The sequence below is a fragment of the Caenorhabditis briggsae genome, assembly GCF_000004555.2.
Source record: "Caenorhabditis briggsae complete genome, chrIII, whole genome shotgun sequence".
NCBI lineage: Eukaryota > Metazoa > Nematoda > Chromadorea > Rhabditida > Rhabditidae > Caenorhabditis > Caenorhabditis briggsae.
Window position 1 is genome coordinate 3,170,589 of NC_013490.2, and position 14,366 is coordinate 3,184,954.

Genomic DNA, 14,366 nt, shown 5'->3' on the forward strand with positions numbered 1-14,366 from the left:
CGGGCGAAGCTTTAATCATATGAACTCAGATGCTATGAAATCCCTGATGATGGATATATTCAACACCACGTAACTTGATTTGAGAGGCTAAACTATATTAATTTAATAATTTTAGAAGTTCTGGATACGGAGAAGCTGCTTTGAAACAACTCCCTCATCGATCAACGATTCAGGCGCACTCGGAAGCTCTCTCCAAGGATCTCGTGGAAAAATCCTTACGATACATGGAGCCTTACAAAGGAGAAATAAACTTGGCAGTGGATCAATGAAAATTNATNGNNACGGCCCGGCCTTATTTTTGTAGTTGAAAATTCGTATGCTGGGTAATTTTATTATCTTTTTTTGAATCTTTTTTCATTTTCGAGATATGCGCCTTTGAAGATAGCGTGTTCTGTCTTCGGGCGTCACTCACAGGTAAAAAGGCGCGCCAACTTTAAAGGCGCAGATCTCGAAAACTACAGTAGCTAGAAAAAAATTTTCAACTACAAAAATAATGCTTGTTTTATTTTGTATATTAGTCCACACTTTTGAAATAGTCCAAGGCCATCAAGTTCCTAGTTCACGGCCACCAAATAGTTCGAGTTCTCTTATCTCCTTCCCCGTTTTCTTTAAAAAGTTCCCAATGACCATGATTTCTGTTTTCCAAGGGTAGTATAATAAGGTCGACCTGAACTATTTAAATTTTCTATAATAATTGTTTGGTGCTTGATCAAAACAGACAAGAATGTAGTAGTTTTGCAGAACAAAAAATAATCGTTTTTCCTCTATCAACAACTTTGACCCACTTCATCTCGGTTCTTGTAAAAGATATCAGAAAGAGATAAACTGACACAATAATTGTGATATTTTGATAAACATTTTGTTAGTTGACCACTTTTTGATATCTTTTACAGGGATCGAGATAAATTGTCTTAAAGTTTAGGCTATTTTTTTTTTTTTAATTTTCTCTCGGACCGGGCCGGTCCGGGCCGAGAGAAAATTTTCAGGGCCCGGCCCGGCCCGGCTGCCCGGCAGAAAAAAAACAAAATTTTTGAAAAATGAATTTAAACAGCCGCCATTTTTGTCAAAGCGATAAACAACGCGAATGCGGAATTTCGGGGCAAATTCTCTTATGCAACCATCTCTTATACTACTTTTCTCTTATACTACCGAGTCTCTTTTACTACCACTGTCTCTTATACTACTTATTTTCAATGTGTCTCTCATACTACCAAGTCTCTTTTACTACCAAGGTCTCTTATACTACTTTTTACACCAGAGTCTCCCATACTACCAAAAGAAACAAGACTTTCGGCCTAAGCCTATAGTTGGCGAAAAATTTAGGGGGTACAAGGGGGTACAACTGATTTAGGGGTACAAAATTGGTGATTCGAGGGTACAAAATTCGTAGGTACAAAAATTCGGGGGTGAAAACTACCAATGATTCTGGGGTACAACTCATTTCATTTAGGGGTACAACGCTTGTGATTCGGGGGTACAGTTTTTTTAAAGGAGTTTCTGCATTCCTGCATTTCAGAGCTTGAAAATCTCAGAATTCTTAGAATTTCGGAACTTCAGAAACTGAGAATCTGAGAACTTCCGAATTTCAGAATCTCAGAATTTCAGGACCTCAAAACCTCAGAATTTCAGAACTTCAGAATCTCAATATTTCTGAATTTTCAAAAATTACGGCAGAAAATGTTCACTTCTCATTGTCTTTTGATTGTTCTTTTTGATTTTAATGTTTAATTTAGGTTTTAAAACCCAGTTCATTGATTTTTAGAATGTATTGAAAAATAACTCGAAGAAAAAAAACACTGAATACCTTTTTTCGAAACAATGATTCAACTTTTTGCTCAAGATTTTGAAGTTCGCGGTAAACTTCCGGGCCGACCGGGCCGACCGGGCCTCCGGGCCGGGCCGGGCCGGTGAAATTCGTGTTTCGGCCCGGCCCTTCACAAGTTAGGCAGATAAAGCCTCTTTTATGCTGGTTGCAGACGTCATCTTCTTGTGTTTGGTGGGTTTTTTGTCATCAATCTTTTTTCCGGTCGGAGCATCCTTTTTATGTTTTTTGTCCTCTTTCCTGCATCTGGGTTTGTCGATCCATGATTTTTGGATCAACCTATAAATTAATCAAATTTTTTTTTAATTTAAAGATTTTTGATATCATAACACTTAAGGTAATTAAGCCACTTGCTTTCAGATATTTTTATCTCAAAAACTAAAACAGCTATCAAAAACTAGTTAATCACAAAATGTAGTCCATAAAATTTCACATATTTTATCGGTTGACAAAGTTTTGTATCTTCTGTAGTTTGGGAGGAATGCGCCTTTAAAGTTGGTGCGCTAGAGGCGTATGCGAAGGAGAGACGCAGAGAAAAAAAATTGTGTGCGTCAACTTTAAAGGCGCATATCTCAAAAACCATGAGAGCTAGAAAAAAGTTGCTAACTAGCAAACTATGATAAATTTGATTCTATATACGTTACTAATTGACGACTTTTTGTAGCTTGTTCAGTTTTGGAGATATGCGACTTTAAAGAGAAAATGCGCTGCGTGCTACTGACACAGGTTTTTGATATCTATCATAGAAATTGAGATAATTGAGCTCGAATAATCCAGTCTTTGTAACTCTCTCACCTCATTATTCTGATCTCCGTAACTATTCTGAATGCGCGTTTTTGTAGACATCTATTTTTCGGTCGTCATTCGTGAAGCTGTCTAGTACTACGGGGATTATCAGCTTCGAAATTTTAAATTTGGATTGGGGAGCTCAAAATTCAAATTTTGCTGATCTACTGTATGAAAATTCAGAATTCTCAATTCAGACTTACAGAATTTTAAAGCTCAAATGTTCACTCACCTTAAAGCACACCAAGCACATAGATTTCAAGAAAAATATGCAGAAAAATAGAAAAGTATAATTCCAAAACCCATCCAACTATAGGGTTTACTGAAAAAAATTCTAGAACAATAGATTTTCAGAAAAATATACAGAGATCATTCCAAAATCCTTTCATTTTTAGGATTTTCTGGAAGGTTCCATATTTAGACGTCTATTCAGTCAAGTCGTCATGATGCAAAGTGATTTTGAATAGCAACAAATGCATATATGCGACGTGTTTTTTGTTCTCTGCTTCTCTGGAGTCTCTTATCAATCAGACCTGCGTCTCCATGAGTTTTGATTGTCGCTTGGAGTTTCGGGTGATGAAAATGACTCAGAACTGAAAATGACTCACTAGGGAAGGTTGTTTGTGGGGTATGGGACTTCGTTATGAGACCTATATCATTCGAAAGCTGAAAATGAGACATTTTCAAAAATGTAATTCGATTTTGCTGCAGACTTACCATATTCGAGAAAATCGAGTTTGAAATCTCATTTTTGAAAAAGCAAAGGGGGGACCCCATGGTTTTTCCAAAAAAATTTTTTTTTTTGAAAAAATATGAAAAACTTACAGGATCATACTGTGTTCTCTGAAACTGTTTGAAATTGTAGTTACATGCTTTTGAAAACTATTTTTGAGTCATTTTTTCAAACCACTTTTTGACTTTTGAGAATAGAACGTTAATGGTTTACAAAAGATTTTGGATGTTTTTTTTGATTGTGATCGCAAATTTAGAAGTTTCTGTACAATGTGACCAAGTTTAAGCGTTTTTTTTTCAGAAAAAAATTTTGAAAAAAAGTTCCATGGGGTACCCCCTTGACTTTTTTTTTGAAAATTTTTGAAATTTTTTTTTCGGCTGAAAAGGTATTAAACGAAAAAGAACAAGCAAATTAGGTTTTTTACAAAATTTGATAACCTATTTTCTTCTCGGGATCAAGACATTTTGATTCTTTTTCTGATTTTCAACAAACCGTAGTACTACGATGATCACCCAGTAACACTCAAAATTTGAGAAATCATAGACACAAATCATGTCTGATTGATGTGTGGCTCTTAAAACGAACCATCCTTATGAACTTTGACAAACAAAAGCTGTGTGAAAGTGTTTAGTGTTGATTAACGAAATAGTCAAAAACTAGATATTACTTAAAACATTTAAGAAAGTACAGTTTTTCAGTATCAAAATGAAATTTTTTTTTTGAAAAATGTGTTCGGAACATTTTGAAGATTTCCACAAAGACCGAAAACAAAAACAAAAACAAACAAAGGAGAGAGGAATCGAACCCAACCCTAGTCAGTTACCGTCCTCCCTCTTCACCGCTACACCACCAGTCGCTGCTTTCAACTAGTTCCACAATGCATATAAGAAAGGGGGGAGATCTGGCCCTCAAAATATTCGAATTTCAGCCAAATTTCAAATTCGATTTTCTCGGAGCTGGAATGTCCGCAGCAAAAACTGAATATATATTTGAAAATGTCTTATTCTCAGCTTTCGAATGATATAGGCCTCATATCAAAGTCCCATACCCCAGTTACAACCTTCCCTAGTCAGAACTGAATTTAAGTGAACATTTCGAGATATTAGAAACTGTAAACATAACCCCCTACTGTCAACTTTGAGCCAGTTCATCTCGGGTCCTATGAAAGATAATTAAAATTGGTCAACTGATCAAGAATTTATCATGATATCATACATATTGTTAGTTGAAAAAATTTTGATATCTTTCACTGGAATCGAGATAACTGAGCTCGAACAGGATAATTTCTAATAAAAACTTTTTGATATAACTTCCAATCAGAAAAATCTGTAGCTAACTAATATTTAATGAACGGCATAGCTCGAAAATGCATCAAAGGGGACAAGTCTCACCTCAAAACGGCATTGATGAGAATCGTATAACCCAAAAGGACATAGCGATTGAAACTCAGAAATGAGATACCACAGTATTAAAAAGCGCGTACAGGGGTCGAGCCTCTCAATTAACCTCACTTTTTCAGTTGACAGATGTGCACAAAAAGAAATTATGTCAAGAGAGGGAGTGGCTCCGCGTGATCCCACATTATTTAGAATAGAAGCTGTTTTGCGTGGGAGTGGGTTTGGAGCCATTCTAGAATTGAAAAGATTTTGGGGATTCTATAGGAATGAAACATACTCTGGCTCCTCGTTACTGTTGGTAGTGGTTCCGCGTGATTCCACATTATTTAGAATAGAAGTAGTTTTTTAGATATACCCTTCTGAAAACAAACTGCTCATTTATCTCAAGGTCTATTATAGATATTAATAATCTTAAAACTATAAAAAATTGATTAATTTATAGATTGATCCAAAAATCACTGCAGAAGAAAGGACAAGATGCACGAAAAGGATGCTCCGATCGGAAAGAAAACCAGACCTGACACGCCTAGATAAAGATTATTTTTCTCGAATCTTTTTCAAATAAATTTATATTGATTTCTACAGTACCTCATGCACTTTGAAGCGAAACTAAAACCGGCGGAATTAATCATGGGAAAATTCCCCATTCCCCATTTCAAGAAAGCGCACCAGGAATAATAAAAAGTTAGACATAATAGTGATTCAGAGAGACGAATGTTATATTGATCAGTTCCCGCTAAAGTGAGAGAGCACATACAGAGACGAGACGCAGAGAAACAGAGAAATTACAATGCCAGCTATCATTCTCCGCTCTTTCTATTCATATTGCATCTCAAGACGACTTGACTGAATAGACGTCTAAATTTGGAACATTCCAGGAAATCCTATAAATGCATGGATTCTGGAATGTTCCCTGTCTATTTTTCTGATTTTTCTAGAACTTTCCAATATAATCTATTTTTTGGGATATTCATTCTAAAAAGGTGAGTAAAATTTCTAGTTTTTTGAAGTTTCGGGAAAATTCTGAATTTCGAAAAAAAAAACTATCTGAAAATATTTGGATCGGAATTTCGGTTTCTAACACACCTACTTTTTAGGTTTATTGACTCTTCAATAGAAATGCCTCTCTAATAGAAGGGCACTCCTAAAAATGTGTTTTTTGAAATTAAAAATTCTGTCCGTTTTCAGATATTACTTCACACGAAGCAGTCATGTCGTCCTCAGATGACTTGCTTTCTTCTAAAAGATCAATAGAACGATTACGCGAACAACTGCGAATCCCAAAACCAAAAAAAGATGTGACCATTACGAGAAGGATGACAATACGGAACTTCATAATGGATTGAGATCCCATCTCGACTGTATTATATTATCCTCGAAGATCACCAAATCAAAGAGCAATTGCTACTTTTCTCAAGGCTGAGCGGCTACTCAAATAGAAACAAAAGGAATACGAACATGTCAAAGAATGAATAAAGTAGAAGAAATACCAAGTCCACCCAATTGGATCAAGCAGAAATCCTTCCCCCACTTTATTGTACCCCATACTTTTGAAATGGTCTGAATAGGTGACTTATAGCACTTTTATTTCCGATGTTTTTAATATCTATTGACCTAAATAAAATTCATTTATTGGACATCTCTTCTAGACATTTAGATAAATGAGCAGCTTTTTTTACAGAGAGCGTTATCTGAAAAACTTGAATAGTTGCTAAAAAACAATCAATTAGAAAAATTTAGTGCGAAAAATTGGCGCGGTAGGGAAGGGCGCAGAGAAGGGAAATGCGCCCGCCAACTTTGAAGGCGTATATCTCAAAGGCGGCTTAAGTTAGCAAGAAACGGGTAATTGCCGAAATGTAGTGCAGTAAATTTTACATACTTTGTTAGTTGTAACAGTTTTAATATCGTTCATAGTTTTGAAGATATGTGCCTTTGAAGTTGGCGCTCCATTTCTCTGTGTTCTCCTCTCCCTTTTCTAGTGTGCTAACTTTAAAGGCGCATATCTCAAAGGCGGCTTATGGTATCAACAAAACAGTGTATTACAAAAATGTAGTGCATAAAATTCTAGATATTTCGTTAGTTAACATCATTTTGATATCGTTTATAGTTTTTGAGAAATGCGCTTTCAAAACTCAAGGTGGAACGGAGGAGCTTCTTGACTTTGATCCAATTAGTCTCGGTTACTGTGAAAGATATCAAAACATGGTCAATTGACAAATTGTTCCTTATAATATGATCAACATAAATTGGGTCGAAGTTAGACCGCCCTTCTTTTAGGCCCCCTTCATTTGAGTAAAGTTAGAGAGAAATTACGGTATTTAGAAGAAGCTATGCCTGTTTGATGTTAAGTTATCTTTTTCCCACGAGGACACTGGAATTGGGTACTGTACCTGTCAAAATGTCCGACATGAGGTCAAAAGGGATTCTAGGAAGGATCCACCTGGTAATTATAGATAAGACAAAAGGGAATCATTGACTGGTATTCTGGGAAAGAAGGTACGCCCCACCTGGTTAGTTATGCCCTATTCAGTCATAGTGCAGTTAGTTGGTTTCTTTTTTACTGTCGTTGATTATTTCCGTATTCCCTCCAAACACCCAAACCGTCAATTTTAAGCCAACTTATCTCGGTTCTTGTAAACGATGTAAAAATTGGTCCACTAATAAAATGTTGATCATATTATCACCAACATTTTATCAGTTGATAATTGTTTGATATCTTTCACAGGTGCCGAGATAATTGAGCTCAAAGTTGGTGGTTTGGATGGCTCTATTAGAAGGAATACAGTAGCTTTTTGATTTTTAATTTTGTAAATTTCTAAGCTCCTAACTTTCAGAATGACCCAATCCAAGCCAACTGAGTCGGCCAAGACAATTGACGACTTCCTTTTATGGAATGTTTTGGGAAGAGGAGGATTCGGAAAAGTGAGTTTTTTTTTAATTTCAAAACTTTGAGCAAAAAAAGTTGCGGACAAATCCAAAGTTGATTTTGGCGCCAATATCAAAGTTTAAAGGCGCACCGACTCTTTTCTTCTGAACATAGAGCTGCGAAATATGAATTTTCTGATTCAGCATGATAAGCGCTTCAAAATGAGTATAAACATGACCTACTTTCTGGAATTTTGGAATTTCGACTCCTCTATGCGCCTTTAAACTTGAAATTTCTAATTTAAAGGAACATAGCCGTGTTTATACTTGTTTTGAAGCTCTCAAAATGATAAATTCAATGGTTTTTTTTAAAGTTTGGATGACAGTTCAATGGAGCGCATTTCCCTCCTCAAATTTTCCTTTCTTTTCAGGTCTATCTGGCATCAACCCGTGACCCAAATGGAGCCCAATGCAAATGGAGCCCAATGCATAAAATCGATTAAAAAGCCAGTGGACTATGATGGTCGAAGCCGTTTGATATCAGAAATTCAAATTCTCAAAAAAACCAAATCCCCATTTCTCTGTGAAATGTACGAATGTTTTGAGACCCCAGAAAAAGTGTTCCTAGTGCTAGAACTCTTGAATGGAGGAGAACTTTATAGTCTAATTAAAGAGAAAGGACCAATGAAGAGAACCCAAGCCAGATACTACTTGGCACAAATTGCATTGGGTTTGGAGTATCTTCACGAGAGTCATATAATGCATAGAGATTTGAAGTCATCGAATGTAATGATTTCGAGAAGAAGAGATGCCAAAATCGCAGATTTCGGTTTGAGCAAAATGAATTTCCCACTTGGCGCCAAAACTAAAACTTTTGGAATTGGAACACTCGACTCAATGGCTCCAGAAATGATTCGAAAAGAGCCATATGGTCATGAAGTGGATTACTGGGCACTTGGAGTGCTGGCATGGGAGATGTTAGTTGGAGAATCACCATTCAACGGAAAGACGAGAGAAGCGACAAAGGAGAAAATTAAGAATGAGAGATTAGAGATCCCGATGAGCTTATCTCACATGTCTGCTCAGTTTTTGAAAGGATTGCTCACCACAAAAGTGGAGAAACGATTTGGAATTTTTGAAATCAAAAAGTCCAATTTCTTTGGAAAAATCGATTGGGAGATGTTGAAGAGAATGGAATATCGTCCACCATTCAATCCAAAATTGAAGGATGATTCTGATATTTCGAAATTCGACCCAGAAATCACTTTATACGAGAATCCATGGAAAACTGAAGATGAAGATTCTGAAATTATGGAAATCAACAAATTTAAAGAGTTCGACCATCCAAACGGATCTCCAGAAGTCATCACGTTGGATTCTGAAGATATTGAAGAGGAGGGTCCAAAGATTATTGTGCTGAATTAATAAGGTAATTATAAAATCTAATTTTTTCAATTAAAAATATTTTTAGATTTCAGAATTTCTGTCCACAAATTCCAAGTATATTCAGTATCTCCATTCACCGATCGTTCATAAGTTCCGTTCTTTTAAATTTTTTTATTTCAATAAATTATTTCAATAATTTCAATTTTTCTTTTTTTTTCAAAAAATTGTTAGTAATTTATGTCAACAAATACAAAAGTATTTTTGAAAAGGTACTTGGGCTTTTGAGTTCTTCCGATGGTTTTTCTAGGCCATTTACCATGTTGGCCTAACTTTTGCAAGCTGAGCTTTCTAGGCCTCCACCTTTTCAAGTCTAGAAATGACCTGATATTCATCAGATGTGTTTTTCGGTCATTTTATCATGATGGCCTAGAAAACTCATCTTGCAAAAGTTAGGCACCTCGTTAAAAGACCTAGAAACTATACCACATGAACATCATGTCATTTTTAGATCTTAAAAGTTTGTGGCCTAGGAAAATCAACTTGAAAAATTTAGGCCACCGAGTTTTATGGTCAAGAAAACACATCGAGTGCAAATTAGGTCATCTTTGGACAATCTCAAAAAACAATTTATCTCGGTACTTGAAAAAAAAAAACTACAAAGAGGTCAAGTTTGAGGGTTTAAACAGTTTATTGATAAAGATTGAAATGAGATAAAAGGAAAGGTTAATAAAGTTACAAAAAAAAACCAAAAGACACATTGAGCCAATTAGCGAAGAGAAGAACACATTTCCATACAATCCAGGAGACTTTGAAAATCACTGAAATTGAAATATTTGAAAAATCCAAAAAAAAAACATCAAGATCTAACATAACGTATTCCAAGACCGAAATCATTTGGGTGATAAACTGGAATATCTCCAAAACAAGGAACTGTAAAAAAAATACTATAAGCAACCCTATACTTGAAGTATGAGCTCAATTATCTCAATTCCTATTAGAGATATCAAAAATGTGTCAACTGATAAAATGTTTAACACAATATCAGTAACATTTTATTATTTGACAATTTTTTGATATGTTTTCCAGGGATTGCCCAAACATGACCCTGGTGTGTTTTCTAGGTCATTTTGAAGCGGTGGCCTAACTTTTGCGAATTTGGTTTTCTAGGCCACCATTTCAAAATGGCCTAAAAATGCCCTAACATTACCCTGGTCTGTTTTCTAGGTCATTTCGAAGTGGTGGCCTAACTTTTGCGAATTTGGTTTTCTAGGCCACCACCTTAAAATGGCCTAAAAATGCCCTCACATGATTCTGGTCTGTTTTCAATTACAATAAAGTATAAATTTACCTTCGTTTGAGGACACATCGGCAATGAACTTCTCGATGAGCTTCGAAGAATCCAGATTGGCAATTTGGAGTCTCGCAACAAAGTTCTCAGCTTCGACCTTTACGGAGTCAACTCCTTCTGGGTCCTCCTGTTGCTCATCTTCTGCCTCCTCGTCTTCGGTGTCCGACGACCCAACAAAGATGGGGTCTCCCAAAGTTCCGTCTCCACGATGAGCTTGAAGACGGCGGCGATTGTCACGTCTTCTGGATGCAATGGCTTTTTGTCTTTCCTCGATTTGAGCCATATGGTCGTTTTCATCCAACTGCTCCCAATCGATGTACTCGATGTTCTTCTTCTTTTCTTCAGTGCGAATGACGAATGGAGTTTGAATTCCAATCGATCTCCTTTTCTCGGATCCTTCAGGTTCCTCAAGATCCTCTCGAACTTCTGTGTTTGACACTTGGATGCCACTTCCCCTTTGAACCCCATTGTTGGATTGAATCCAATCGAACTTTGTCTGTGTTCTTCTACTGGTTTTGGGGAAACGAGGAACAAAGCGCTGAAAAACGTTTCTATATTTTTCTGAACCTTCTGTGTACGAAAACTCACTTGTTGATTGATTTCTTTGATCCTTGCTTGGATCATCTGGGAGAGGGCCGGCGGAAGAGTCGATTGGGGGCCCTGAAAAATTGAATTGTCTTGCTTCAGTACGATTTTCAGAAAGTTGAAAAACAAATCTCTATTTTTATCACTCACATTAGCCAATGAAGCTTCTCCATTCACGAAATCGGGGAGCGCCACATCTTCAGCCATAGGAGTCTAAAAAGAAAACAGAGTTGCTTCGGAAATCATAGTTTCTGATGATACCCTTACAGAAAAATCGAATTATTGAAATTTTATCAAAAATTTCACCAAAAATACAGAATTTCGATATGTTAGAACCAAAGGGACAAAGAATTATTCATTTTGACCCGGTCTGGCCCGTGAAAAATATGGTAAACTCACATTGACTTCTCGGAAAGATCCCTGATTTCCTTCTCCAATTTGATTCTGGCCGCTTCTTTTGTTGCTCTGGAAATTAGGACTTTTTGAAAATGCTCTGGCTCGGACAGAAAAAAAAATGTTTTCACAAAATTCATAAGGAATTTCCAAGGTTTTTAAAAACACTTTTTTATTTTGTCTTTATTATAACGTCCAAGCTGAACCAACCTGTATCGAGCTTGATTAATTCAGATAATTTAAAAAAAATCAAAAAATTGGAGCCGTCCCGACCTGGCTTGGCCCGGCTTGATCCAGCTCGACCTAGCTTGAACTATCTTAGTCTGGCTTGGTCTCGCTTGACTCAGCTTGGCCTTGCTTACTCTAGCTTTTATCGGCTCCGCCCAACTTGACCCAGCTCAGCCCAGCTTGGACAAGCTTAGCATGGCTCAGACTAGCTTAACCCGGCTTGACCCAGCTTGACCCAGCTTGACCTATCTTTGTCTGTCTTGGTCCCACTTGGCTCAGCTTGGACTAGCTTACTCTAGCTTTCATCGGCTTAGCCCAACTTGACCCAGCTCTCTGGATCATTTTGAAGCGGTGGCATAACTTTTGCAAATTTGGTTTTCTAGGCCACCACTTCAAAATGACCCAGAAAACAGACCAGGGTAATGTTAGGGCATTTTTAGGCTCTTATGGGAACAGAGATAATTGAGCTCAAATTGAGGACCTATGCGCTTTTAAAGACTGCACGCGCACGCACCTAACGGCGAAAAAGGGTGTCCGAACTTTAAAGGCGCATAGGTCAAAAACTACAGTAGCCACTAAAAAGTTGGCAACTACAAAATTGAAGTTCTCCTTTTGTTTTTTATTTCTTTAGTTAGCAATTTTCTTCTAGCTACCGTAGTTTTACAGTTATGCGCCTTTAAAGGCTGCCTCTCCAATTGGAAGGATAGAGTTTCCAGACTTTCTAATTGGCAATACTTTCATTTTAGCTCTAATTGTGCAACTTCTCATTATTCTTCTCTATTACTTAGTTTTCAGAACTCAAATTTACTACTTTGAAAATTGGAAATTCAAAAAAAAGTAACTTTTTCAGCTTTGCTTGGGAATTTTTTTGATTTTTAGTACAAAAAATCAGAATTTCCAGCAAAAAGTTAACTAAAAAGTTTACTCACCTTCCAATAAGCCAAATACATCGTTTTTAAAAATAAAAATAATCAGAAAAATAGAAAATAGAAAACTCCAAAACCCATTCATTCAAAGGGTTTATTGGAAAGTTCTAGAATAATAGAATTTCAGAAAAATAGACAGGGAACATTCCAGAATCCATGCATTTATAGGATTTCCTGGAATGTTCCCTTTTAGACGTCCATGCAGCTAGGTCGTCGAGAGGTACAATGAGAGAAGGACGGACAATAGAGGGCAACGCATGTATTGGCTCCGCCCCCCCACTCGCGTCTCTTCACATCCCACTATCTCTCACTTTCGTGTGACCACCACATACATTTGAATAGCAAGGACGAGAGCTGGCATTGTATTTTCTCTGCTTCTCTGCGTCTCTCAATCTATCGCTTTCTGTGTGTCTCATTGGAAATGGATACATAACATCTGCGTCTCTCTGAAGCACCATTGCGTCTAATTGTTAATGTTTCTGGCGCAGAAGGGAACATAGATTTGAAAGTTGGCAGCGAGCCAAGTTCGGGCGACGCGAGCGATCAGCAGCTGGGGCCAGCTGTGCCGTGTTTTGGTGAATGAGGGTAATTCCAAAACAAAACAATCTCAGGAATTGGGAAATTCGGAATGTTAGGTCATCTTTGGACAATCTCAAAAACCAACTTATCTCGGTACCTGTAAAAGAGGACAAAAAGTGTCAAATTTGAGTAATTAAACCATTTATTTAGAAGGATAAAATGAGATAAATAAGATCGGTATGCAGAGGGAAGCAATCATTTTATCTAAATTATTATAGAGTAAGCATGAAAGGAATTGCTGGGTCACTATCGACTTGACAACAAGACAGACATGAACTCCGCAGTTGACCTTGTCCTGCTGCTTAGGGTTCCGAATATCGAAACTTAGAGGCGTTCTGTTCATCAGCTTCATCAAGATTTTCACTTTCCACTTCGGCTCGTCGTACGATGAATCCGCATACCAAATTTTGGTCTTATTGAATATAAGAAGTATCCAATGACCTGCTTCACAGATTGGGAAAAAGCAGGTCTTGTCGTGGTTCAAATGTTGCTCAATCCACAAGAGTCTATCGTCTTTATGAGCTTTGTACATCAGCCATAGAGTTGGGTCAATGACCTTGTATTCATTGTGATCGGAGCACATCAATTCGAGATAAAACTTGATAATATTGTCATCTAGCCAAGCATCCTCGGTGGTTTCATGGTCGAGGCACCACGTATTGATTCTCTTCCGTATTTCCGAAGTTCCCTCTTTTTTGTTGTCCTTTCCCTCAACTTCTGTGTCTTCTGAAGATGATGAGGCGTTTGGCTTAGGAGAGTGAACCACTACTTGTCCTGTTGTCCTGTCCTGAAGATCAGCGACTCGATACTTATCGAAGATGGCGATGAGCTCTTCAACTATGTTCTTGAAGTAACACCTTTAATTCAATCTTTGTCTGAAAATCATATAATGTGGTTTGCAGATGTATATAAGAACTTACTCTTTGTAGCAGTCAATGCACACAATTAACTGGGTGATATGTAGATAATGCACCAACGAGGACCGTTCCTGGAGCATGTTGAGCCGGGACTGATGGACCCGGTTGAGATGTAGATGCTGCACCAACGAGAGCCGTTCCTGGAGCAGGAGCTTCCTGAGTGAGCATTCCTCGAAGAATAGAAGCATCTTGGTGGGGGATGGGGGGTCTCGCGAATATAACCAGAGGCACAGCTGAGCCCGGTATCACCAGAGGTTGTGTTGGTACAGGCAAATTGACGCAGAACAAATTGAATAGCGTCTTCCGTGAGCACGTCTTGCTTCCGCACATTGGATTGTTCGTCAAGTCTTTTGCTTCTTGATCGAGGTAGGCAGCGATTGGAATTGGTTCGTTTTCCATCT

The 14,366-nt window shown here is 37.5% G+C and overlaps 3 protein-coding genes across 3 annotated transcripts; 2 read left to right on the forward strand and 1 right to left on the reverse strand.

Moving 5' to 3' along the window:
- Positions 1–7,631: 7,631 nt before the first annotated feature.
- Positions 7,632–9,028, forward strand: CBG21090 (the record flags this gene model as incomplete). Its single annotated transcript, XM_045243531.1, has 2 exons — positions 7,632–7,660; positions 8,035–9,028. 2 exons carry the CDS (start codon positions 7,632–7,634, stop codon positions 9,026–9,028), a joined length of 1,023 nt encoding a protein of 340 aa, XP_045097260.1.
- A 447-nt stretch (positions 9,029–9,475) lies between these two features.
- Positions 9,476–9,703, forward strand: CBG26076 (the record flags this gene model as incomplete). Its single annotated transcript, XM_045243532.1, has 1 exon — positions 9,476–9,703. The coding sequence occupies one exon, from the start codon at positions 9,476–9,478 to the stop codon at positions 9,701–9,703; it is 228 nt and encodes a 75-aa protein (XP_045100397.1).
- Positions 9,704–9,721: 18 nt separating this feature from the next.
- Positions 9,722–14,364, reverse strand: CBG21093 (the record flags this gene model as incomplete). Its single annotated transcript, XM_045243533.1, has 9 exons — positions 9,722–9,807; positions 10,338–10,827; positions 10,848–10,997; positions 11,073–11,135; positions 11,322–11,387; positions 12,781–12,840; positions 13,296–13,905; positions 13,969–14,153; positions 14,179–14,364. 9 exons carry the CDS (start codon positions 14,362–14,364, stop codon positions 9,722–9,724), a joined length of 1,896 nt encoding a protein of 631 aa, XP_045097259.1.
- Between the last annotated feature and the right edge of the window lie 2 nt (positions 14,365–14,366).